General features: G+C 36.7%; 2 protein-coding genes across 8 annotated transcripts; one reads left to right on the top strand and one right to left on the bottom strand.

Moving 5' to 3' along the window:
• Positions 1–914: 914 nt before the first annotated feature.
• Positions 915–17,703, bottom strand: LOC132257091 (plexin-A2). 7 transcript variants are annotated; one of them, XR_009468244.1, is made up of 14 exons: positions 17,453–17,703; positions 15,338–15,689; positions 14,112–14,506; positions 13,363–13,966; positions 12,355–12,710; positions 10,991–11,474; positions 9,375–10,850; positions 8,367–8,863; positions 6,990–7,567; positions 6,044–6,745; positions 5,579–5,724; positions 5,194–5,506; positions 3,760–3,829; positions 915–3,670 (listed from the first exon to the last, which is right to left on the bottom strand). XR_009468244.1 is itself a non-coding variant. In XM_059753823.1 (12 exons), exons 2-12 carry the CDS (start codon positions 15,614–15,616, stop codon positions 5,339–5,341), a joined length of 5,685 nt encoding a protein of 1,894 aa, XP_059609806.1. In that variant the 5' UTR covers positions 15,617–15,689; positions 17,404–17,703; the 3' UTR covers positions 915–5,338. The 7 variants fall into 7 exon arrangements, 2 of the variants coding, with proteins under 2 accessions (XP_059609806.1, XP_059609805.1); XR_009468243.1 differs by having other exon boundaries at positions 915–3,650; XR_009468242.1 differs by having other exon boundaries at positions 3,760–5,506.
• Positions 17,704–18,731: 1,028 nt separating this feature from the next.
• Positions 18,732–27,215, top strand: LOC132257069 (longitudinals lacking protein-like). Its single transcript, XM_059753779.1, has 2 exons — positions 18,732–19,457; positions 23,927–27,215. Exons 1-2 carry the CDS (start codon positions 18,956–18,958, stop codon positions 24,094–24,096), a joined length of 672 nt encoding a protein of 223 aa, XP_059609762.1. The 5' UTR covers positions 18,732–18,955; the 3' UTR covers positions 24,097–27,215.
• The last annotated feature ends 277 nt before the right edge of the window (positions 27,216–27,492 follow it).

The raw sequence follows: 27,492 nt of genomic DNA, 5'->3' as shown, positions 1-27,492 counted from the left end.
ACCTAATGAAAAGAGTGCAAAAAAACGTCTCATTCTCGGCTTTAGGTACAAGAGGTCCCCGAAACCAAGTCAAACCACCCCTTTTAAAGAGGAAAGACAGATATCCTGGCAACCATTAATGCAGCGGATCCAACAAAATAAGGGCTCGTATTTGCAGAAAAAGGTACAGGCTTTAGCCCACCAGCACATCCCTGTGAGCAGAAATGTGATCAAGGTGACCCAGTCCGCAGATGTATCTTACACAAGTATTTTCCGACCCGTAAAAAATCTTTATTGAGACGACTGATTGGTTAGCAATCAAAGGATTTCGCTTTCAATAATAAAGTTAGGTCATGAAATTCTTCAGCAGGAAGTTTCCGAATATAGCCATAGTACGAAAAATTAGGCCTTTCAGATCTTAAATACTTTACCTAAAGCATATAATTCGTTGGATTGTTTCGGTAAAGTGATATTATGTGACTGTAATAACAAACATATATTGAATATATTCTTTTCAATTCAATTTAAGGCAGGGCAAAATTTAGAGCCAACCCTCTTGGGAAAAGTTATATTCCTAAATGGAACATCACCTAATGCAATCTAAGTAATGAGCAAGTAAGGAACCATTATCTTGTTGCCTTTATTTAATTTTCTACATTTAATTTCTGAAGTCAAGGTGATCTCAAGAAATTTTCAAATAGAATAGGCCAATGTGCTCATTTTACCCTATCGTAACGTTTTTTGTAGCACCTGAGAAAGGAGATTAAAATCACTGAAATGTTGTGATAGAGTTAAAAGGACTTTATCTGTTCGAAAATCCATACGGGTACTTTGAGGCCGAAAATAACTTGAAAAAATCTAGGTGCAATGTTGACAGTTCCAAGTAGTTTTTTTCTGAAAATCTTGTGATTAAACGAATAAAATTTGCCATCATATGTATGAATATTACATTTATTTTTACAAAAATCATTTAATTTATAATAAAACCATAAAAATAGACATTCATTCATAGAGTGTGACATGTATATATAGTTTTTTATTTTTTGTTATTCCATTTCACTTATATCATCTCTTTTTATCAAACTTCACTTTTACCGAGCAATTGAAGCTCCTTTATTCTGACCTTAATCAGTTGTGTACTTGCCTATGGTGTATGCCTTTTGTCTATACTTTAGAAAAATGGAAAATGAAACATAACTATATACAGGAGGCTCAAGGGCTGTCTAAACAGAAGTCCTTGCGTGAATAATGTTTTAGCGTTGGCTTTACGATCTACAATATGTCTTTTATTTAGGACAATTAATAGAGAGGGAATGGTTTAGGGGCTTGGCAAGGATAAAACACACATACTTTTCGATTGATATACAGTTTCTTTTCTTTGATATAAAGAAAAAGAACAGAAAATAGCAATGGCACATAAAAAAATTTTACTACTGTTTAAAATTTGATTTGAGTGTAGTTCTTCTATAAAGAAAAATAAAAAAGTGAGAAAAAACTTTTAAAATAACAGAAGGTTTATACTGCATTGTTCACTTCCTGTGTTTACAATGTTTCCAGTATTAGAAGATTTTTGTCACTGATTTTTGTAGTAAATAAAAACAAATAAATCATTTTGCAAACTTCTCACGCAACCCATAGATTTTTTGACTCGTTGTTTCCAAGAACAGATATAGAAGAATTTAAAATCCAATCAAAGTCGCATGTTAAAACTGATAATTTAACTTGTTGACAAAGTTGATTAATCTTCGGCCTAGAGTTAATTGCCTTGTTTCAGTTAATATGTCAGTATTTGACTTTTTAAGCGTAAGATACTTAAAGAGCATAATTCATTATCCGAGAGAAAGGAGCGATTCATGATGCATTCAAAATTAAATGCATTGCGTGCAACACAAGATCTGTTTTCAAAGAAAAAAAAAACACAAAAAAGGATGAAAACAGAGTTATTACCCACAGTTTCCGAAGGCAATTGTATAATTGAAAAAAAAAGAAAAATGTAGATTACCGATAACCTAAAAATATAGCAGACACAACCGTAGGTCAAATATAATTTTTCGATTATAAATAAATTGAAAAATCCAAAAAGCTGAAATAAAACGAACCGAAAAATATCAGGTCCTTATATTTTAACTATTTCATCGTGATATTATTTGAATAGCCGAGCTTCGATTAATAGAATTCAATCAAAGTATTCAGACACTCATAATGGAAAGAAAATTTTAAAATTCACCTAATTTAATTTTTTATGTAAATATATTTACATAACACTTTACGTAATACGAGAAGAATTCAAGTCATTTTATCCTCTTCATGGAAAAATGAAGGGAATGTGTATAATATGCATTCAGTTAAGATTTTGTTGAGGTACAAGGAAATGTTATTCACATTTTCATTTTAAACTTTGTTACAGATAGTTTTTTTTTAAAGTTTTATGTCCATCAAGACCATCATTTCGAGATGAAATGCACCTCTATCTTCCCATTCTTTTGAATTGATCTTATAAGACAATTTTATTATTAAATAATTCTTTTTTCAATCCCCACGTAATGTGTTTTCTATTATTTACTCTTTCATCAAAAGAAAATATAAAATTGGATATGCATTTTTCTTAAATAAAATTTTTAATGCTTCTTTCTTGCTCACAGAAAAATGGAAGAAGTGTGACTTTCATGCTGGATTTATGATAGCGAACAATGCAAAAAATTAAAGTACCTAACAATTCAATTGGAAAAGTCGCTTAGACATATATATATCCAAGTGATAAATTCATATTTTTCATATTGTGCTTTTTCTGATATACTGACATAACTTATTCAGAAACAAAATAAACTGAATAAGTATTGATTGTGTAGTGAAAAGTGCCCTCGGTAAGTTTGAAAAAAAAAAGTTTTCAAAACGTGCATTTTTACCGTCATACCACTTTTACTCTTTAATTTCTTTTCATGAAAATCAGTCTTTGAAAATACAGAAAGTCACGAAATTTTATTTTTACATATTTTTCAACACATACAATGAACATGAAACTCTAGCATGTCTTATTTTTACAAAACTTTGGGTACATAAAGTGGCGTGGATGGAAAAAAGAAGTGGTTTGATAGTTACATTGATTCAACACTGATTCCAGCCTATATCAAAATGTTCTTTTCGTTATCATTCAGTGAAGAAATATTTATTACTTCTCCATTTTGTATAGTAAAATTCACTTTTCGTTAATCATAATTCTTTGTAAGCTACATTCCAGCAACGACACTGAGTTAAACACATATCCACACACTGATTTTTGCTTTTCTTTCAGTTGCTTTAATTTTCCTTTTTTTTCAGGAATTACAATATTGAATTCATTTCATACACGAATGCATTTAATTATTTTTTAATGGCTGTGTTTAATTTGTTTTAAAACACTCGAACCAAAATCTCCTAAATTTTTTTTGTAAAATTTCAAAATTTCGAGCTCCATAATGTCAGCTCTGTTACAGCTACAGACTTGAGCTTCGAGATAAATGTAGCCTTTTGTATCGACTTTCGATTGGCAAAGAGATTGCCGAAATATGCTAATTTTCAATCCTCGATAAAATACAAAATATACCTCGAACCAGAAATTCCCGAAAAGCTTTGCCGAATATATTTTATTTCACCAGTCAACAGTTGAAAACTTCAAGTTCAGTTCAGAAGATCTGAAAGAGGACAACTTAGTCTTAAAGCCAAGATTTTCTTTCTGAACCATGGAAATAGTGTCTGAAGGTTTTCTTGAATTCTCAGAACTTTTTTTTGTGTTTGTCTTACATTTTTGAATGAATCCTCAGATACTCCGTTTAACATTTTTCAGGTGCCACTGGTTCCGGGTATATTTGGTCTGCAAGTGGTCGAAGTATAAAACAAGGAATGTACAAAAAATATTCCTAAATAAATTCTCAATTATATGTTCAGCAATATAAAAATTTTGCTAGAAATAAGAGAAAAAGGAATAAGCAGAACTCGATCAGATTACCATATTATTCACCCACTGATTGTATAGGGTACGTGATGGTTTACCGGTCCAACTATTACATTCGCTCTGAACATATGGCCTTGGAAAGAGCAAAGTTTCAGTTTTTTTCCCTTAATATTGTAATTGAATGGGAAAAGATTGTTTAGTAAGCATTTTCAAATACTAAAGGTTAAATTATTTATTATGACGAGACCACAAAAATGTATTATGTGCAGAGGAAACGAAATACGAAATAATATATAATGAGACGAAATTTAGTTTCATTTTACTAATTCACTTATATGTGATATGTGTTTTGTACAAATAATATCAGAACAATTTGATATTTTTACTTTCAACTTTTGTTCTTTATACTGCTACTGGGTAAAATCAAGAAGCAAGAAAATGCATTTACATATACCTGTTTAGAAAAAAAATAATGGCTGAATTTTTGATTTCATATAAACTTCAGTAAAGCAAAATCTTTTATCATTTTTGTTTGTCTATATTTTTTACTGAAAGCTCCTTGCGTGTCCACATTAGTAGTCATGTAGTATTTCTCTCTCAAATATTTTAATTTAATTTGTGTTTGAAAGTTTTTAAGCTTTCGATTGGAAATAGTTTTAATCGTTTATTTAGTGGTCACAAACACGGTTTGGCCCAATTAAATAGGACTTTTTGCTTCAAAACAGCGTAAATAGAGTCACTGAATTGTCAATTCGCGAAAATATTGTTTAATCAAATTCCCATTGCTCACCCATTGCACAAATATTGCAAATATCTAGAAACGATTTTGACCAAAGCATCAATGAGTTTTGTACACAAAACTTTTCTATATTTTTTCTTGATAGTTTTACAATCCATTTCGAAAAATGGTAATAAGATAAGAAAGTGTTAATTGAAGAATGTAAGACAACAGAAAGAGTCGAAAAAATATGATTTTACTTTTGACAAGAAGAATCTGGCAACCAGTTTGAGCACTTTTCTGTCCAGATTTATTAGAAAAATGTGGAGAGAAAAGTAATTGTATGCTAATGCTTTGTAGTTTTTGCTTTTCTGTTTGCTTTTTAGACCCTCATGTCACAGTTTTATCTTGCCTTATAAGTAAATTTGGACCAGTAATAAACCAACACTTTCACTAATTTCTCAGGATGACAGCACATACTAAGTCTCTAAACTCTTATTTCTTCAACGAAACAAAACTAGTTGGGCATTTTATTATAGAATACATGCCTGGGTTGGATCCGTACCTTATTGCGCTCTCCCTATGGTCCGTATAAAAGTAGAAAAATAGTCGTTGAAGACGCACAAATATGCTCGTGGGTTACAGAATTAAAATGGGTAGCCAAAAAGACACCAGATGATTTTAAATATTAAACGAAATACGATGAGACTCTACTCCGATGACATGATATTATGAACTTGCTCAAGTTTGTAGGCAAGTCGCTGCTTCTGCGAAAATTCATCCTCCTCAAGTGTCACTGTTAATTGCTCGTTGTATTTCACAGCATATGTGTAAAGTTCATGGAGGGCACAATTCGTGTTGAACTCCGTTGTGTGCAGCTGGTAGGGCATTGTAAAAGTAAACATACAGTAAAAAGTTTCTACAAAATGTTGTCAATAGTTTAAACTTACTCTGGACTCTTCTGCAAGCATTGCATTCATGTCCTGATCGGAAATTGCTGGCATATTTTTTATGTCTTCATAGTATCTCTCCACCCACTCACGATACGATGGAATGTCTTTGGCGTACAGCAACTTGGAACTCGGTGAATCCTTTCCTACACACAAATTGCAAGATTTGATATTGTTAAAAGTTTTCATAACATACATTTAACACAAATGAAAAAGCAAAATGATGTTCGTGCTGACCAAATAGCTGATATTCCATATTCATTTCTCAGCCGAAAAATTCCAACTGATGATTTTAACTCAAGACTTCATGCTGGATTTTTCATGCTGTGATTTTTACTTCATTTTACTTATGTCAACAGAATAGAAGTCGGTTACTTTATGTTGGTATTGAGTTTTGATCAATTTCAAAACTCTAGCCTGTGGCTTAAAATTCAAGAATATTAATTAGTGGATTTACACACTCACCAAGCCTGTGATCAGATGTTGAACATGAATCCATGAATGTCTGCGCCACCACAGACAAACAAGAGTCAACTATGTTAGATTTGTGAATATCGAAGACGAAGTTGGGATTCTTTATTAGATTCACCCAAAATCGAAGCGGAAGGCTGTTGCTTTTCCATGTGTGTACTACTTCAGGATCTGTGATCCCGTTTAAAATAGCCTGATCATCTAGGAAATCAAACATGTATTTGATGGCAAGTGGGAGTGCCGAGCCCCGATGTGCTGTGCTGAATATAGTCTCAAATAGATCGTCCACGAACTTTTGCAGAGTACCTTTAGTAGCCAGAAGACGTGTTAGATAGATCTCAGATACCATTTTGTTTACACGTTCGCCTTCTTTCTGGACGTCCGTGTCATGGTGCTTTACTAGATGCCAGTACTTGACACCATTTTCCTGGCCATCATTGTTGAGTGGTGAACCTGCGCGGCTGAATGGCGGCGATGATGATGCGTACTTGCTAAGGTTAAGAGTCTCATACTTATGTGATTTGTCATTCTTCTCTGAGAGGATTGACAGATTATAGATACTGCTCTGTTTCGGTACTAAACTAAGCCATGCACCATCAGGTACGCGGTAATGGTGAAGTGTATTCAGCTTTTTCCATTCACTTTCGATTTTCGATGTAGTATCCTCGTCATACAAGATCACACGACCTGATGTTCCTGACAATAGACCAAAAATAAGTAATAAAGAAACAAAATAGATTTAGATTTGAATAAGAGAAAACTATTGGAACCAACCAGTACTTAAGTTTTTTTTTTAAATTAGTAAACACGCTTCAAAAGTATTCATAAGAAATTACCAAAAATCACGCACATTTATCTATATTTTCTTGACATACTTTGATTTTAATGCATATTCATAAACTTTGTAAATGTATGGAAAAAAATACTTGTAAAAACACACCTGTTCGCCATTCAAGATCCAAGTCATCACGTCTAGGTCGTTGGCTCCATTGTGTATTTCTGTAAATAGTATCCAGGCATTTTTCTTTAACTTGTCCAATCGTGTCACAATCCAGCACTTTAACTGGCACGTTCTCTGTGTTAGTGGGCATCATTTCAACATTGTTGCAGAAGATTGGTTGCTGAGTCATGCTAGCATACACTGTCATAGACTTGAACTCTATCAGTTGTCGGATAAGTTTCTCCTCACTGAGCGAGTACCGTGCCTCGTGTGTGATGGCATCTACAGGGCCTTTGTCCACTTGCCCTTTTACCGCTCGAAATAGCATATATAAAGGCTCTCCAGCGCACTCTTTGAGGAATTTGTAAAGCAGAAAAGTAAACCATGCAGATAACATCTTTTCTGCCACAGACTCAGTACGACGCAGAAGTAACTTTGGATGACTTTTTCCGTCGATACACTTTTCTATAAGATCTGCGAGTAGAGTCTTTAAGATATCAGTGCAATACTCAAGTTTAGATTGAAGCGTCACCATAATCAAACTGGCAACATTTACACGCTCGCGCATAGAAAAGTACCTGTAAAATAAAAAAAAAATTAGAGAAGAGACGGAATTCTTTTTCTTTCCATTAAAGGCTGATAACGAAATTAGTATGTAGTCTTTTAGTTCCTTCAGAAATACATAGATTTAACTTTTTTTTTTTACATATTTTAAGTAAAACACGTAATATTATGTAATATTCTCTATATTAAGTAAATGAAGATAATCCCATAGGCTTGTCACGAGTCTCCTATACATGAATATCGAAGAAACCGTAGAGCTCATATTTCGAATAGGTTTTATGCTTGGAATCTTAATCATAGATTGTATGATTTTCTGTCTCAAATGTTTAAAGTTGGTCTGAGAAACAGAAATTAAAATTAGAAATTTTTTCCAACATATTGAAACATTCAAAGAATTTTTTTTATTTCCATACTGGTCAAGAAAATTAATAACTAGAGTACAGGAGCTTTTCTGTAAAAGCGAGATAACATCAGACCCACTCTCAAAGTGTCTTGTTATTTTCGTCACGAATTTACTGTTTTCACGTTGAAAAATGTTTATACGCTGGTCAGAGGAAAGTGAATAAATGAGAATTAAGATCGCAGAGTAAAGGTTCTTTCCTGAAAAAAATCCGGGTTATTCTTCAAAACTCCTTTGCAGCGACGATTTCAGATTAAAACTTTCCAATTTCAAGGAAAATATAGGATTGTTGAAGAGATAGCCAAAATTCTCTTATAAGAAACTATAACATATATTATGAGGCGAAATTGAACTCCTTTTGTAAAGTTAGTTGTTTTTCTAGTGATTGCATTATATTCTATTCTATTATATACCTGTTGCTTTCTAATGTGCGAATGAAGAGTAGTAAGAAGGTTTTATTCATGATGAGTTGGCCAAAGAGTCGCAACCCTTTTTCTTTTCGCAGCAGCTCAGAGCGTTCCCATTGCAAAACACCATGATCATCATGGTTGGGAAAGAGGATCTTCATGGCGTATGTACGATAGTCGAGGAAGGGAATACCTCCCGATGTCAGATCACCAGTGAGGTCAGTCATTTCAGTCTGCAACTCCGCGAATGCTTCTTTACACTCTGCAGCTACTCGCAGCTCCAAAATATCCATTTGTTCTTGCATATTCTTCAACACGCGATTACTTTCGCTCGTTTTCTTACGATATGCCACTACTAACGCAATAAAGATCACCAAAACAATTGCTACTATGGCGCCCACCACAACTATAATATTCTTCGTAAAACCGTGTATAAAGTTTGGTGATGCATAGCTCAGAATGCCGATTTGGAAATGCAAGTTGTGACCTACGCGGACGCTTACCTGAAAAAATAGATATTAAACGGTTAATTCCAAATATTCAACTTATATATAATACAGCTAAATGAATTTTATCGATCAACTGAATATATTTAATAATTATTGAATACTAAAAAATGAATATCTGGAAAATTATAACAAAAAAAGCCAGTTTTTACTTTCTTATCTTGGCAGTATCAAATATATCAGTGAAATAACAGAAAACAATCGTAAAGAATTAGAAAATTGAGTCTTTCGAATTAATTGCTAGTGAGCAAAGTAATCTCACCTACATTTTATTTTGAAACGTGGGTGTATAAAAAAAAATCTCAATTTCATATGAAGACTTCCGCCTTTCACGAAAGTGACAACTACTGGATTCTAATGTCTATGAAAATTATTACGCATTTAGTGAACTCATTTTTGAGATATTTATCATAATGATAAGTCCTGGCGCTTTCTCCATACCGCGTCACATGATTTTTATTTTGAGATTTTTTTTAATGTTGTATAGTTAAACGTTAAAATAACTCACTTGAGGAGCTTCAGTGTCAATCGCCTCGATTGGTGGTCTGCAAGTTAACTGTTGTCGCGATAATGATGTTATATTACATAATCCTGTTCCAATCATAACGATGACGTCTGTTTCTTTACAAGCTCTGTCCAGGTTTTTACCATTTATTGTCAAGTATTCGCTTTTGTAGTACTTCACGTTCTCCTCAAACGGCAAATATTCTGGATTTGGATACAGCTCAAAGTGATTGTTCCTTGTTGATAAATTCTGAACATGTGCTACGTCGTCCATGTGAAAGCCATACTCAAGTAGCATTGGTCGATCAGCGTCCAATGATGCATCAGCATCAATGGACGGTGAATCACAAGACATTTCGGTATCACTGATAGTGTCACAGAGGGACACAAACATTTTTCCTTCGAAATACACGTACATTTGCGGCTTTTGGATACTGCTGAAGTGATCACCAATCACAGTAATTTTAATACCGCCGGCGGGGATCCCCTTGGGCACCTTCAGTTGTCCACTGGGACCACTAGCAACGTACTTAATCACCGGATCGGCTACATATTCAAATTCATCGCCTAGAAACTCTCTTGGACCATTGTCAAACATCATTTTCAACCGTCCACGACGAATTTCATCTGTAGCGGGACTAGTTCTACATAGAGCTTGGTTTTCATCTGCTGAGAGTATTTCGCAAGGAAGCTTGTCTACTGTGGCTGTTATATTACTTCCGGCATTCAAATATTTTCCATATATGGTTACTTTTGTACCACCACTCATTGGGCCAAACTTTGGTTGGTATTCATCGATTCTAGGATCAACAAACTCATAGTCCATGTTCGATTCACCTCGATAATCGCTTATTTGGACAACTATTCGTCCGTGACGGTAAGCTTGCACACCCGGACTATCCACTGTGCATACAATCTGTTTTGTATCAATGTATAGATCAGAATATGGCATACAATTGATTCCTGCTATTTTTACACCGCTGTAGATATCGCTGAAGTTTTTTCCTAAGTTGATACCTCTGATTGTTATGTTGGTGCCACCCTCCCATGGTCCCGTTTTTGGTTCGAAACTGTGAATCTCGGGATTTGGACAAGTTTGGGCTCTGTTAAGCCAGTCCACTTTACCTTCGCCTTTATTACACTGTTCCTCAACCTCGCAACTATTAGATGAAGAACACCAGCCACATGAGAATTTTTCAGCCAACGCCAAACACATTCCACAACTATCAGACATGTCACGACAACGATAAATAACAATATGGATGTTATGTGGATTATCTAACGGTTTCGATCCACCCCAAATCACTGCAAAGGTAGCAGTTAGATTCGGTGAACGGGATGTGTAGATAAACTCCATAGGATCGCAGTATATTGTATCGCCCAAAAGCTGAGCATTCATGCTTGTTACTCGGCCTTCAATATTAAACTGGCAGACAAATCTAGTTTGAACGATGAATTGTCCAATTATGTGTACTTTTACCTGTATATGAAAAAGAAAAAAAAGTTAGTATTGGATTACTGTATAATAAATATAAACTAGACATCCGAACGGTAATATTTTATTGTGGTTTCTAATTTGAATTTTATTTGAATGAAAAGTATTCGAAAATATATATGCACCTTTATGCCTTTCCTGCTGCCTGCAGCTACGAGTATTTCACTGCCGTCACCTGTAGCATTAATAGTAGGACAAAAGGTGGGTCCCGATCTATAACTTGGACCTGCTCTGCTTACACCTGTGACGAGAATATCATTACGGCAGTTTTCTGCCGTATCATGTGTACAGCGGTGAGCTTCCACACACCAATCGCAGGGAAACTGTGAACTCACGCACTGCGTGCAAGACAGGTGAGTAGAACAGTCGAAGAATGTAAAATTAGTGATTACAAGATCGGGCCCAGTTGCTGTACGTACACTCAAGCGCGATGTAAAATGATGCCGACCAGGCTGAATTTGAGGCAGTAAATCCGTTCGCGGTGTTGTGCAGTTTACACCATTTCTTTTTCTTGTGGCATTCGTTAAAAGGACTTTTTCACCAAAAGTAAATGCACATACTAAATGTTCCTTAAGCGCTGGCAAATGGTCAATTACAAGCTCCAGTGTTCTGAATTGTAGAAAAAGTAAAAAAAAAAAAAACATATTTACTTTAGTTACCCATAGTGTGGAAGATCAAACTCCAACGGAGTTGAATTTTTCGGCGAAGAAGGATATTCAGGGGTTTTATCGGATAAGACCAAATGAGTTTCACTTCTTTCTACTCTATCACAACGTTTCAAAGATTTTACATTTTTCTTTCTCTGGCGTGTGGAGGATGTTCGGGAAGAGCTGGTATAATTCTGAGTTTTTCCACCTATCTGCGAAATTATTACTTCTTTCTCGGTCTGCGTTCTCTCCTCAATTTTGAGTGTTTGACGACAAATATTTTTGACGATTTTATGAAAATCTGTACACAATTGACCACTAAAAGAATGCGCTGAGCATCGTAAGCTTTTGATAGGAATGTTAACTGTAGTTTTTCCTAGGTGAGAAAAATCGTCAAATATGTAAAACAAATGTACCGAATAAATAATCAGAGGCTACTGAGACGGCGCTATTTAAAATCTCGGGTTAATTTCTGCTTTGACTCGGTTTTCATATCATAAAGAAATCAAGGATTAGGTTGAATGTCTTCAAACTTAGCATGGTCATTACTTATTAATCAGGGAAGATTGGTGGAAAATTGCAAGACCTCTACCTTCACGTGGAAATCCGCGACAGAACGATTTGTCTCTGAGCCGCGGGGGGCGCTATTTAAAATCTCTGCAATGTCTTTATTCAACTTTCACAGCCTTCCAAACACTGAATCCAGCACACGCTTTCCGTGATTAGATATCTTTAAATTCTGAACAAAATTGTCAAAGACGGACACTTTCCTCACGCACACCCCCACAAATATTTATCCTATTTTAAATATTCAGTTTTTACGAGAAATGTTGCTTTCTTACCTTGCGGTGGTCCTCTGTAGTTGGTGTGGCATTACGGCTGTTATAGTAGTGCATTTGCCAGTCTTGTAGCTCACCCAGAACAGTGGATCATTAGAATCATCCTGACAATTACTGCGCAGACTACACTTATTCTCTAATGAACACCACCCACAATATGGATCTCGAGCTCCCAAGCATTCACCACATGTAGCGTAAATTGTACAGTCATTCACGCGTACTTTTGACACTTTATTTGCTGTCATGACATAGATGTGCATTTGGTGTGTATCGAAGTGCATATCCGCATTTACAATGCTACCATCATCTACTACAATGTCGGCATATTCTACAGCAACCGTGCTAGATTCCACGACAACCTGCCAAAGAACAAAAGTCGGACAATAAAATAGATTGGTATGGCACTATTGCTTACATATTATAGTAAATATTTCAGATACGTCGTGCCACTATCTATTCTAAGGAATCTACCTTAGAAAATATATAGATTTGTTTTACTTATTCTTATTGAACAAACGAAATACTCATAAAAGGTTGTTGAAATAAAATCGGTTAACAAGACGTATCCGTTTGCACATCCGAAACTGGATGTGCACACGCGAACTTGGCGCCTTGGTCACTGGCCGCGCCAAGACAATGAGGGCAAAACTAAAACACAAAAGTCCAATATTGCACATCTGACAAATTTTTTCTCTCGTCTCTCTGCGTCACAGAGAGGTGGAAAGCAACACAAAATATGCACAGGATAAGTAATAATTTTGTATGAAAAGACCAATTTCTGTTCAATAAAGTCACTCCATCAAACACTGTTCGCATCAAGTAATTCTAAATATTGAAGAAAATATACGCGGCAAAATGCCCCACACCGCTAAGCTTATGGGTTTTATAGGCTATATGTCATGAATTCTAAATATTCAATCTAGGATGTTACAGATATAGACAATTATGAATGACATATAGCATGAATAAAAATTTACTGTAATTTTCAATAGGTGCGTTCTGATATCATACCTTCTTTAGATGTCCTCGCGCCGTTCCAATAAATACCACCGTGTAACCACTCGTGCGTGTCGCTGCTACAGCCGTAAGAGGCGTAGCGAAGAGTGCCACTGGAATGGCAGCAATGGGTTGCTCCCCTCCCAATGGCGAATTTACGTCTAATCCGCAGAAATCCTCACTGATTGTTTGCAACTTTGTTGGAACGCACTGCATATTTGGAGAAATGAAGTCTAATCCACGCGGACCATTACCGTTGAAGCATGCTTTGATATTTTGCATAAATTTTCGCCTGATAGCTTTTAGTGAATATACACAGAGAGCGCTGCGATTTGTAGTGCGATTGCCATTTCCGACACTAAAAACGGCAAATAGTACGTCATCCTGTTGTGTGATGGACAGGTTTTCAGCTAAATCAGATCCCGGTTTGCCTACAAACGCTGCTTGTACAAGATTGTACTTTGTGCCGCCGGCTGCCTCACTAATGCAATCAATGGGTATTTCCGTGTAGCTATAGTAATTTGAGTCATCTTGACAGATCCTTACAAGCTTGCTAATGTATTCACGTGGCGCCGAGTGGCTATTGTGCTTGAGCTGAGTCGTAAGAAAGTAAGAGAATCTGTAATGATATGAAAAATCATTTGAAATTCTAATTAAATTCGATAGTTAAATAGAATTTTTAAATAAAAAGCCGTAGTAAGCTCCCTAAAAAACCGTGCAAAGAACTAAACTTAATTATAAAACCAGATGTGATCGACATTTACCTTTCTGAGCTGAATCCGTACACATAGTTGACAAGATATGATTCACGCGAGAAACTGTTGATGAAGATACGTGTACCGGTAGTTACTGCAGAGGAAGCAATCTGGAACATACGCGATTTATCCAGAGACCGCGATGCAACTGTTGGGATTTCACTGCGATATGGACTGTTACCAGTGAATGTTACACCCACGTACATAACATGTGATGCGGGTGGATCAGGCGGACCAGGCGCTATAAACGCTACTGTACTCGCATTCTCGTTGTTTGCCACCACGGCCTCTTGTACTTCCTGTTCTACTTCAGTAACATTTTGCAAAGAGCGGACAGTGCAAATTCCTTGGAATACACTGCCGCATGTAATCAGCCGACTGGTACTGTAGTCAATTAAAAGTACCTGCATGGAGTAATCAATGAATAAGAAAAGAAATAGATTGTATCAATACATTTAAAGTTCACGTAAAGCATATATTTTTGTTGCACTATATTATTATTTTTTATTCAAATTCTCCCTCCTCTCCTCCTATATCTTTATGTTTGCTGTGACTTATTGGTTCACAGAAAGGACAGCTTGTATTATTAACGCCAATAAATTTAAATTTGAAAAATGGAAATATAATTAATAATAATAGTAATAATAATAATAATAATAATAATAATAATAATAATAATAATAATAATAATAATAATAATAATAATAATAATAATAATAATAATAATATTAATAATAACAATAACAATAATAATAATATTAATAAATAATAGAATTTATAAATAATAACAAGGGGTGGCTAATGTCGGAGATGTTGTGTCACTTGGTCCGAGATGCAGTGGAAATGCACCGGAGAAGCCGAGATGCAGTAATAACTATTTACAAAACTCATGTACTTAAATATACAAATATGTACGGTGGTGGGGGAAACACAAGTGTTTCACGAGATTTTTTTTACAACAGATCGGATCAATCTGAAAATATCTGAATAAATTTAATCTCCGTGAATCGCGATGCCGTCGAAATGCAAGATGCTGTGGCACTCAAAACCCACTTTAGGCCACCCTTGCCAATTTCTCCTAAACACTTGCGATTACTTTGCGAAAGAATCTTGTATGAAAATAAATATTATATTCTATATTGACATATTAAATTTCCCTTTTCGCAGAAGATACCAATGTTCCAGTTATTCACACATAAAACTGCTGATTCAATTTTTGTAACTGTAAAAATTACCTTGTTTATATTGTCGGTGAGTTCACGCACTGTGTCACTGGGACACTCCAGTACTGTACAGTCGTATGAATCATTTCGGGGACCTGTTACTGCTATGGCTACAATCTCCAGGTCAGGTGATAGCTGATGTAGCCGATTTACGCCGCCCACAAACACGCGTCCAGTGTTGCGGTCCACAACGAGGTGTTTTAGACGCGACGTAAATGCTTGTTGGTGTGTTACGGTGTGATTAACAGGCGTGGCATTCACACACGCGAGTAGAATCAGGACTATTATCATTATCACTTGCCTAGTCTGCCTTTAGACACTTCCGTTTCAGCCTATCGCCATGGCTGCGCACCAGTCGACATCCCTGAAATGAAAAAAAGTTACAATCAATGCCATTGATTTGGTAATGTTAAAAAACAAATGAAAGAATGGGCAATTATGCAAACATAGTATCTTGTTGCGTGGATAATTTTTAATGCAAATTTATGACTTGCATTGAAAACAAAAAATTTACAATTTTTTTTCCAATTAGCGAGTTGAAACAAATCAGATTCCTGTTAATGCAATATGTAGTATTGTACTGCATAGAGTAGTATAATGACTAAACATTCAACAAAGTTGATTGAAGAAATGAAGATCTTCAGATGAAATGATTTCTTGGAATCCAAATGCAAGTGGCCTAGCTACTCCCTGGAATATTTCTTTCAGTGGTAGGCAAACATGTTTCACTTCAAAAAATTGTATTATTTATTTCCCTACGCGCAATTAAACCCAAACTGTTATGAACACTAGAAAGCTCCAGAGCAATTTTTTTTCAATGATCTAGCCAGTATGACCAAACATACCGGTATTATTAGAGAACTTTAAGGATGAATCAACATGACTTTTCTTGTTTTTCATGAGTCTGTAGACACCATGTTAATAAAAGAATATTTTCTTACTCAAATAGGGTTTATTCTGCACATTGGAAAATTTGACTTCATTCACGTTGTAACAAAATTCTTTTGTTGATATAAGTCTCAACTGACCTTCCTAAGGAGTGTAAACAACTCAGCATGTAGAAATGTGGTAAAGCGAGTTGTGGCTTCACAAGTTGCAGGCAAATTTGAATGTGTATTAATCTGATATTTCTTTGTATTTTCATTCTACTCACAAGCTAAGAAGTTTACACCAATTGGAATTATGTTTCTTTGTCGTCCCTTTTTTCTCCTACTCTTCGATTTTTCCACAAAGAGACAAGGCTATGAAAGTCAGCCAAATTCAAAGACTGCCAAAGTTTGGTCTTGAACATGTATTGCAGACGATATTGTTTATTTGCAAGCGATATCAGCCTGGTATTGTTCCCATATACACACACACACACACACACACACACACACACATATATATATATATATATATATATATATATATATATATGATATATATATATATATATATATAACATTTACTGTTCAAAAGCTTAATATTCTTTCGCATCTTTTTGCTATCGATTATATGCAACTGATAAAAATTCAACACATAACTGTGGCATTTTCAGTCTTACATACTAGGGACTGGACCACAGCCGCCCTTCTTTCAGATGAAGGTCAACAGTAAAGCCGGCGACAGACTTTAGAGTGGGAAAAGAGACTATGAAGTATTGAGATTGTGTCCAATACTAAATTTCAGTATTTCATTGTCATCTGCAGTATAATTTCCATGAATATCCTGATTTCTGTACTTTCGAGTTCATCACTTATGATTCCGTTGTGACGTATAAAAAAAGTAAATATCCCTTTCATATTGAAATCGTCAACCACAAAATACACAATATAATTAATAATTCCACAATACTTTTATTTTGAGCTTTCTTCTCAAAATGGCCGATCTATTGACGTCTTATTATGTCAAATATCCCGGTTTCATCGCTTATTTTTCTCGATATACAAAAAAATCCTAAATTACACAAATATCCTCTTTGGTCTCACGATAATATCTCAACGGAACATGTGGAGTCGCTGCACGGCTTTAAAGCACTCCACACACAAAAAGGAATGCTGTATTAGATATTTAGCAGACAATCAAAAGATTCTTACACATTTTAGTTTTAGTTTTCCACAAGTTGATTGCACAGTTAAGTCTCACCTCAATATCTCAGCACTCTGTTTATCGTCCCACGCTTATAGGATTGCTATCGTATGCTTAAAGATGCATCACGAACTTTCTTTGCAGACACTCACTTACTTGCGATTATTCACATCACATACGCTCATACCGCTCTCAAAGGCCATTAAAAGTACAAATTTTATGTTTCTAGTAATGCCTTTTCAACACACTGAAAAATCTCTCTCCTCAATTTTTTGTGAAAAAGTACTCCCTACAATGAGACGCCCTCTACACTGACTTCATAAATTGGGTGACAGTTGTGGTATTCCCATAAAAATTTCACCGTATTTTGAAACAAATGTCTATATGTTACAAATAGGACTTTCCGTCTACTGTCTGTAACCTGGTTAACATAAATGAATGTTTTGAAATTGGTTTAATTACTTCAAATCAGTACAAACAGAGTCGCCTAATTGCCGAATTGCGAGCAAAATTGAAGAAACAAAGTTCTATTGGGCACCACAAATATTGAAAATTTCTAGTAGGGGTAATGACAAACAAATGAATTTTCCTCCAGACCCTGTCTTACATTCTCCTCTGTTAGTTTCACAATCTATTGTGAAAAAGTTTGGAAGCGAAGTGTGAAGTGAAGAAGGGTTAAACCGACAGAGAAAGAGTGAAGAAGGGTTTACGTTGCTTTTAACAATCTAAATCTGTCAAACCGATCGAGCTCTGCCAGAGCAAATTCCATCAGAGTTAAGTTCCGTCCAAAGTATATGTATATGAGAAGACAAGTGGAATAGATTTCGTTTGCCAAAAATAGCACTAATATATACATATATATATAATATATTATATATATATATATTATATATATATTATATATATATATATATATATATATATGGCTAAAAGGAATAGGTATGGAATTATTCCATGATCGTATTTGTCCACCGTGGCCAAATTTGAATTTGTTTACGCCAAATGAAATCTATTTTAATCGTCTGCGCATATAAACCACATCCGGAGCCAAACAGCTCTAATGGCTAAGTTTTTTTTCCTCTCCAACGTATGTTTTGCACCACCAGTACAGCGTCTTCCTCTCTCCCCCCCCTGCACCGTGGGATTCGCGGCTGGTCAATGAAACTAAGACGACGATGGCCGCAAATGAGGCTGTGGTTAATGTATTTGCTCTGAGTAAATAAAGGTAGTATATTGTAATATTCTGAAGTACAAGCCTGTGCATCCAAGACAATCGACACAGCGATGCTTGAGATTCAGATTTAACAATGGTGGCCGTAAAACGTTCTCTAGGGTTAAAATTATTTCACACGTCGGTTAATTTTCCACTGACTTCTCGACAATATTCAATTTCGTATGTTTATAGGGTGGAGAAACATATATGGAACAGGCAGCCCCTTGCGGTGAATTCGTGCAGCTGCGTCTATCCAAACAATAAGAAAGCCGAATTGGACGCTTAGCTCGGTCCCTATGGTGGAGCTCTTGCCCTACCCACCTGATCGTGTTGTATAATACTAAAACATGACCAGCCAACAGTTTTGTATCCGGTGGAACAGTCATCTGGGCAGTATTGGTGCTGCTTTCCCGCAAATGCTTGCCGGACAACGCTTCGTAGACGTTACACTGGCGTGTGAAGGCCATCAGGTACATTGCCATCGCCTTGTCCTAGCTGCTTGTTCGACTTACTTCGAAGCTCTATTAGGCGAAAACCCATGCAAACACCCTATCATCATCCTGCCACGCGATATTCGGCTTTGGGAAATTCAAGCGCTTGTGGATTTTATGTATAAGGGTGAAGTGAATGTTAGTCAAGCCGGTTTGCCAGATCTTATAAAGGTGGCCGAAATGTTGCAAATTCGTGGGCTATGTGGAGCAGACGCGGCGCTCAATTTAGATACTATGACCACCGAGGAAGTCTCACCAAAGACAAACACTGATATAATGGGGGAACTAAATCACGAAGATCATCCTCGCCTGATAGAAGCCGATACGGACTCTGTGGACGACACAAAAAACAAATCCGGTGAGTTGAAAATCACCAAATTTAGGTTATATATAACCTTCTCAAATGGTATTTAAAATATTTATTTTTTTACTGGAATTTATGCTTCAAAGTTTTTGTACTGTCACATCAATACCCTAATGAGCACATTGTATATGACATTTATACCCCCAAAACCATTCACTTGGTTTCTGGATGCCAAATTTACATTTGATTTTCGACAAGAAATCGATGCAAAATGAGACAAAATGACTTTTTCAATTTTCGATTTTTTTAATTAGAGCAGCTCAACTGGTTGCTGTTGAATATTTTAGCTAAAACATTAAACACTGTACTGAATTTAACTGAAAACCCAGCCGAAGTGCGGTATGATATTTCCTTACTTACTTTTGTGGCCTGAACGTCTCATTGCGGGCTACAGCTTTCTCCTTTAGAGGAGATATCTAGAAAGGTTTTTGTTATGCTGTGGCGAATTGTTAGTTTGCCAATCCACCATAAGTGGTTCTACCGCCCGCTCAATATAGGGACAAAGCAAAAGACAATTCTAGTGAAGTGTATGTTTCAGCTGACACGTTCAACAGTAACCATTTTGGCTGCTATTTGCTTTTTTGCTGCAATTTGCCATTAAAAAGCCTAATTTTCTTTACACTCCGTGTTCAAACATTTTTGCAATCGGTAAGATTTGCATACACGACTGTGGCATCGAGAGTCAAACGCGTTGACCACTGAGCTACAGCCGCCCTGAAAGCGATTTATAAATGACTCAAATTCAATGAACACGCGTTGACTTGAATCCATTGAGCCTACAAGATTACTCGATGTCACAATTTAGAATTTTACAGCATTTAAGGTATTATTTGATAAAAAAAAACGTCAGAAAGAGATAATCTTGTTGATAATTGAGTAGTTAACTGAGCTGGACAAAGTCAACTTTATCTGTAAACGGATAAAAAAACTCGTAAATTGGACTTTTTTTTTTTTAATAATATTGGTTTATTCGCCACTCATGTTAATACAACTTTACTACTCAGAGTTGTTGTGTGCTAACATTTGTCTACATTGATATAATTTTTTATCGTGACTGTTTTCTGTTTTGTTTTTATCTCCTTCATTTCTTACGTGAGTTATACTTTTTTGTCTGTTTATTTTGTACAGATCATTTGTTTTGTTTTATTTTGGTTCATTTTGAAAGATGTTCATCTGACTACAGCTAGATCCGCTAATTTCAATCACAATTGTTTAAAAATTGTAAAGTCAGAAGTTTTGTTTGAAGGTTAAGCAATTTCGCATAAAATATTTAAGCACTTCGATGGCCCAGTTACGGACGTTTCCAACATTGGGTTATACTTTTTATTCAATGTCAAAGAACTTAAAAAAAAGCAGTTTCTTATCTGTTGACTCATACGAAATTAGTGGCGTAGTCGCAATGAATTAGTAATGGCATTCCTCTTTTAGGAGCCAAATTTTGAAATGATTCAAATTAGAATGAACATAAAATTATCGACTTCTAACTTGTTAACAGGACCGCATAGTTAAGGGAAACGAAATGGTTATTCATGGTGAGAGATTTGAGCTAAATGGCTCTTGTCGTGAGGAAAGTGACAATCGAAACATACACATTGAATGGCACTCTTTTGTGTGAGAATGCCTTGAAAAAGAAGGTTCACAAAAGTGACGCACTCTCTTGCTTTTACAATCGCTCATCAACTGCTATGTGTCGCTTGGAGCATTTGAGGCACTTGTGCACCATCCTCTTCTCTACTGACATTTCACGAACTGGCTAGAATTCCATCGCCATGGCACTAAAGAGAATATAAAGAGGAAGACGATAAAGTGGAGAAATGAAATTCCCTCGTTACTAAGTCTGTGAGGTGATGTTTATTGGCAACAAGACAGAATGTTTGTAATCAAATGTTTTCGTATCTGTAGGTCTTGAACAGTGTTCCGCCAAACAGAAATGTCATAAAAAACCATCGTATTCCTAATATCGATCACTCTATGCTGTTGTATTCATTATAATTCAATGAAATTGAGCAATTGTATTTGTGTAGTTTTAGGGTATTTCATTTTATTTAAGTGGGTAATTCAGGTTCAGGACTTACTTTGCTTTTGTTCTTCCAATTAAATTATTTTTAGCTGAAAGCTGTCCCTTACCGATCCCTCGGCACTTGTTCTAACTTCTATATTAAATGCATTGAGAGGTCTTATACCAAGGCGCTGCCGTAGATTTGCGGTGGTAGAATGTGAATCGTGCTGTTAGTGAGTGAAAATGGCAAATTGACAACTTGAAAAGAGATCTCAATTGAAATGCGAAGAAAGAAAAATTGCGGAGGCGAGTTTTACTGCATCGGAAGTGAGAGTGCGATGTGCTTCGTGCCCAAGAATGAGTTGGTCGGTTGGGAGCGATCCCCCAGCATTAACAATTCCGTAGTACAAACATTGAGACTGCTTCTCCTGGCACCCATGTAGAGGCACTAGTGAGTAAGGGAACTGTCAATATTATGTTCGGAATCGCACTGCAATTTTGATTACGCGTATATATAATTCATTGACGATTTTTCGCAAAAGTCTATTTAAACAATCAAACAATTCACTTTAATGCCTTCAATGATGCCATCGCGATCGCTTAAGCCTTAAATGCGCACGGAGAAGATGATGAAGGCCACGAGGGGCAGGAAAAGGTTGTCCACCTGATCCGTCTTCGCCTCGAGGAGTGCACTGACGGTGACGCCGACGAGAATGACGATGACGCTGGAGAGATGGAGACTGATTCATTTTGTTGACGGGGTGATTCACTGGAATGAACTTCCCAGAGATATCAAGCAGCAGGCAATCGGAAAATTTTCGGTGCCCTGTTTTTTTTCCTTTTCTTCATTCTGTTAAAGCTCAGCAAGAAAGCCAATACAACCGGTGAAAGAGTTTTTCCACCGTTTTGCTCTGGAGGTTGGTCATCAACACAGACGTCGGTGGACGCAATTCTGTGCTTAAATTTTTTTTTTATATATCCAATGTATAATAAAAAGCGAAAAGATTTTTTGGATCAATTTTATATATGCATTTATTCAGTTATAGCAAATACATTATTCACAACCTCATTTGCAGCCAACGCTAACTTGATATTGGTGACCAACCTCCGAGACAAAACGATAGAATAGTCCCTTTATTGGTTGTATATTTCACGACTCCCACGGTGTGCGGAAAACGTTGGGCTGGTGGCTCAAAGCATACGTTGGAGGAGAAGAAGAACCTAGCTATTAGGGCTGTTTGGCTCCGGGTGTGATTTTACGTTAGACTACGGAGGGTCCAGGAAACCGAGTCAACTTTCGGAGCCCTTGGACCCTGCCTTCTGATATAGGGGCGAGTCGCTGTGGTTGAAGTGCTCGTTAACGCCACTTTCCGTAGCGAGAGCTACAAATTTGGCCAATCTCTGCAGGATCCGCGGTACGGAGCCAATACCTGATGCTAAGTTTTGCTAATTGAGGCAGACTTAAGATCGCGAAATATATGAATAAATGTATGAATATATTGTATATACATATTCGAAAATATTATTTTGCACCAGCAATAAGCATAACATGAATTTATTTAAGTTTATAATATTCAACAGAACCGAAGCATAATGTATTATCCGTTTTGAGTTCAACACTCATATACTTAGACTTACTCGCACTCTCTTGTCAAATAAGTTGATGTGTAATTTTCAAATTGTGAAAAGTCTGATGGTCTTTTCTCTCTCTTTCTGTCCACAGACAATCTGCACGAGGCATCGCCGAGTGGCACAATACGTGTGATATCTAATGATATTCTTTTTGAAAATTACCATCAATTGGGCGACGGGGAGTGTGATGGTCTACTTCCACCGTCTCTGAAATTTGATCGTTCTAGCATGTCAATCAGCGTACGTTCAGGCCGGGCGTCCTCAGTGGAAAGCTGTGAAAACATCATCTGCTCACCCAATATAGATGATCAGAGTGATGCTAATGGTGATGATGTGTCATCGGATGAAGATATGGACCTTCCACCGCTTATCCCATTTACCAAAGATGTGATGGAGGAGGTACCAACAGTGCCGCCGAAGGCCTTCGTCTTACGTAATCCGCGTGGCAATCAACCAAGATCATACAACATAGATGCGTTGTGGGCGGCTTTAATGAATGTAAAAGCGGGCGAATCGATTTACCGCGCTAGTCAAATACACAAGGTACCGCGCAAGACATTAAGAAATTGGATGAAAAGATGGGATATAAAATCCTCTTTCCCAATGCCACGTCAGCTGCGTCAGGCTGCAGAGAAAAAGCGACTGAGCAAGATAGATCACGCGTGAAACTAGTCCAAAGATTTGGCAATTAATATGCTTCATATTTATGCTATTGTATAAGAATTTTAAGTGATATTTTATAATTCCTCCTATGTAGGATTTTGGAGTGTCAAATAGAAATCAATGGAATTATAAATCGTCTCTCTCTTCTGCTACCATTTTTTCCCAACAGATTTCGCTATGGCCAATGTGATGTGCGAGTACGAACAGGAACCTAGACACACACGCAGAATCCGGCGTTCGGAAAATCTCTTAGCACAGGCAGCCGATTGCGTATCACGTGGACAGACCTTTCAGACGGTATCCAACATGTTTCACATCCCAATATCTACTATCAGGTAATATACAACTTAGGCAATAAATTTAAATACAGCATAGGTTTTTAGACCTTATATGACCATAGTAGCTATCTTGTGTTAAAAGATGAGGTCAATTGGAGTGCTCGGTAAATTGTAGTTATGCTAAAAATCAAAATGGTGTTTTCACTGTCTATTCGTAGCAAAATAAAAACCTCCATTATGAGGTTCTTCGTCGGAGTCTGGGGTCACTGGGGAACTAAATGTATTGTTCGGTGGGCAATAACTTAAGATAGACTCTAGAAATTTATTTATTTCAAAAGAAAAATCAAAAAACCATAAACGGTAAATTTTTACTTTTTCGCATTCAGTGACTTTTGTACCAGATCCTGACTCAAGTGACTCACAAAAACAACCACCATTAAATTTTAACATAATTTCTCGGCGAATGTGACACATATCTTATAAATTTCCTTAATAGACTGTACCTTGGAACTCTGGTTGAAAAGTATTATTGTAAATAGAGATAGCATTTAGAATAGAGCCTTCCTATAGTTGCATAGTTCCAGCTTGCTTTATAGTTCATTTAATTGATAATTATTTATTTTACCTCTCCATGCGATTTTGGCTGCCGCCGACTTTATTACCAACTTCCCCGAGGAAAATGGTAGAAACCTCGGATCATTGGTCGTGTGCCGCACACTGGCTCCGTACATTTACAATTGCAGATATTGTATGGTTGTGACTATAAGCAGTAAAAAAATTCCGCGCATATCACATTGGGAAATAGTAGTGAACAGCAAAACTCCGAGGGGGGAGTTGAAGCGCTTCTCATGGGTTCAGTAGAATGTAGCCACAGGTAAGAGGGACACATGCCAGGGATTGATACAAAAGCAAAGAGAAAAAAGGAAGAAGCAAAAAGAAAAGTACAACTAAGGGGAAACAAAAAGCAAGAATTCTGGGAAAAGAAAATAAATATAGACACATGCTCAAATGCTATGCCGAGAAATTGTCGATCCGCGGTCTTTGGGCTTCAAACCATGACCATATCTTGTTTAGAGGAACTCCTCCCACAGATGATCAACCAGCCCCCGCGCAAAAGCTGCCTCACACTGACTTGAAATTGAGATTGACTCCCTAATGCAAGCAGATGACTATTGTAGAGCAGGGCCACGTAGATATAGAATCTCCCAAGAAGTTCATGTCTTGGCCGGGAGACAAGAGCCTGCACTCCGTCGTGGCCAGGTATAGATCCATTAGAATTGAGGAAACCCCCTCTCGTGTAAAACAGTCTCAGTGTTTTGTACTTTTAGATGTGCGGCAATGGCAGTATATTGATATAGTAGAAAGACGTAAACAGTGAGTCGCGCTTTGTCTAGCGCAGCATCGCTCTCAGGGCAGCACTCTGTGCCATTCCCGCGGATCTAATATGTGATGCCCGATCACCTCTCAAGCCACTCACTCCATAGCTTACCCTAGAGTCGATACGGGCATTATGGAATGAACGCGAGACGCTCAGCGAACTCACGCGGCCTAAGTGATAGAGACTATTTATAGAGGCAAACATCCCATTTTTCAGTTTTATCGCGTGCTGCTTACAGGTTAAACCCTCATCAAAGACGACTCAGGTATGTGAACTCCTCAACGAAAGGGATAGCGATGCAGGAGCAACAAAATGGGCCTTCACACGCGGGCAAATGGGATATTACATTACGCGAGAGGACCGATAGCGCGGCGGCAGGAATCGCATCGCTTTTGGTTTACCGCTTAACATCATAGAGTGCGCGTTCGGAATGTTGGGCTTATTTGAGCATGACAACACAAAAGAAAATTAACGAACATAATTTTTCTTTGGGGCTAGATACAAGAATAGTACCATGACCAGAAATCTTAATTCTTTTCAAAAGGTTTAGTTATGCTTTTAGAAGTAATTTAGACAAGTGTTCCTCAACATGAAAGAACAAAATTAGGCGATTAATGTATGACGGACAAAGAAGTTTAACATTGAGGTCGATGGCGAACCGTAGCAGAATTAACTATATGGTAGCTATGGTAAATAGTTACTGAATGCAAATAAGTGAAAAATGTGGATTATCACACGTTTTGCGTGTGTTTATAGGAGAGCTGAGATTTACTGTATGTTTTCTGTGATCATATAGAAATGTGAAATTTTTTTGTATTAGCTTTTGATTTGATATTAGCTGTGATATACATCACAGCTAATATCCGTAATCGCGCAAAAAATTGAACCTCGCAAAAACAACTCCAATCGACTCAGGTAACGGTAAAATGTCAAAATATGACGAAAATGGGAAGGGACACTTTTTTGATTTTCGTGTCTGTTTGTCGTTCCGTCCGACCGTTCGTCTGTCGTGACAAACGGGCTTGTGGGGCCTAAACGGTAAGAGATATCGACATGCGGTTTGCAGCAAAGGTTAAAAGTATGCAGTGGTAATGAACATTTTTTGTCAAATCCAACCTCCCACTCCTATGTCCGCCATTTTGAACACCCCCAAAATACGCTTTCCTCAATTATTCAGCCCCTATGGCATAAATCGGGCTCAAATTCTGGTATGTTATAGCTGACTTTAAGACCTTTCCAACCAACCGTCACTTAAGGACCTAGGACCTTCTGGACCCTAGATACACCGGTTCAAATTTCGAAAATTAAATGGCCATAGCTCTGCTTCTAATTAACCGATCAGAATGATTTTGTAATCATTGGAAGGGTCTCATAAAATGCCATCACCCACCAGAACAACATAACTTGATAGGACCACCGCTAGAGGCGCTAATATCAATAAGAAAATTTTTAAAATTTTCAAGTGGGACATTTTGTTTCAAGGTCACACTACTTTGGGATAATTTCTTAAGTATTTCGATAGTCCAGATTGAGACGTTTCCAAAATGGAGTCAATCTTTTCTGTCGAAGCCATATAACCAGAGATAACTGTTTGAATTTCAGGACTTGAATTTTATTTTGCATATGAAAATTTTCATTCTTTATTTCCTTCTAACTAAATCGAGGTGGGCACGGAAGAGAGAAATTTTGATATCCCAGCTAATATGCCAGAAGCACATGCGAAGCGTGTGTTTACCCACATTTTTCATATGTAAAATTGACATCGTAATAACTCAAATCATACAGATTTGCTATGCAATATTAACCATATTTGAGAAACGTCTCTGACAGGACTCTTTACATATTTAAAAGATCACAATGAAGTAGCTTGAGCTATGAAAAACAATTTTCCATTTTAGTTTTTATTTTCAATTTTTTTCATCTTTTTCAGATTTTTTATGGCACGCAAAGGTATCCTTCCGAGACGGAAACGTGGTCGGGCAGCCATGTGTGATGGGGACCGACAATCGCACTTTAAAGAAAAAAGCGAAGATCCGCCACTTTGTTTTACCAACTTCAAGTTGCCTAAGATCAGGCCAA

This window comes from Phlebotomus argentipes, unplaced genomic scaffold (assembly GCF_947086385.1).
Source record: "Phlebotomus argentipes unplaced genomic scaffold, Phlebotomus argentipes genome assembly contig_75, whole genome shotgun sequence".
NCBI classification, from domain to species: domain Eukaryota; kingdom Metazoa; phylum Arthropoda; class Insecta; order Diptera; family Psychodidae; genus Phlebotomus; species Phlebotomus argentipes.
The sequence above is the reverse complement of the archived record's forward strand: the minus strand, read 5'-3'. Positions and strand labels throughout refer to the sequence as shown.

Bases quoted from the DNA above. Each gene is read 5' to 3' on its own strand.
- LOC132257091 (XM_059753823.1), bottom strand. From the start codon at position 15,616: ATGATAATAGTCCTGATTCTACTCGCGTGTGTGAATGCCACGCCTGTT. The intron at 13,967-14,111 runs GTAAATGTCGAT...ATATCATTACAG, and splicing joins TACGGATTCAGCTCAGAAAG to ATTCTCTTACTTTCTTACGA. The intron at 11,475-12,354 runs GTAAGAAAGCAA...TCTACAATTCAG, and splicing joins CTACAGAGGACCACCGCAAG to AACACTGGAGCTTGTAATTG.
- LOC132257069 (XM_059753779.1), top strand. From the start codon at position 18,956: ATGACCAGCCAACAGTTTTGTATCCGGTGGAACAGTCATCTGGGCAGT. The intron at 19,458-23,926 runs GTGAGTTGAAAA...TTTTCCCAACAG, and splicing joins CGACACAAAAAACAAATCCG to ATTTCGCTATGGCCAATGTG.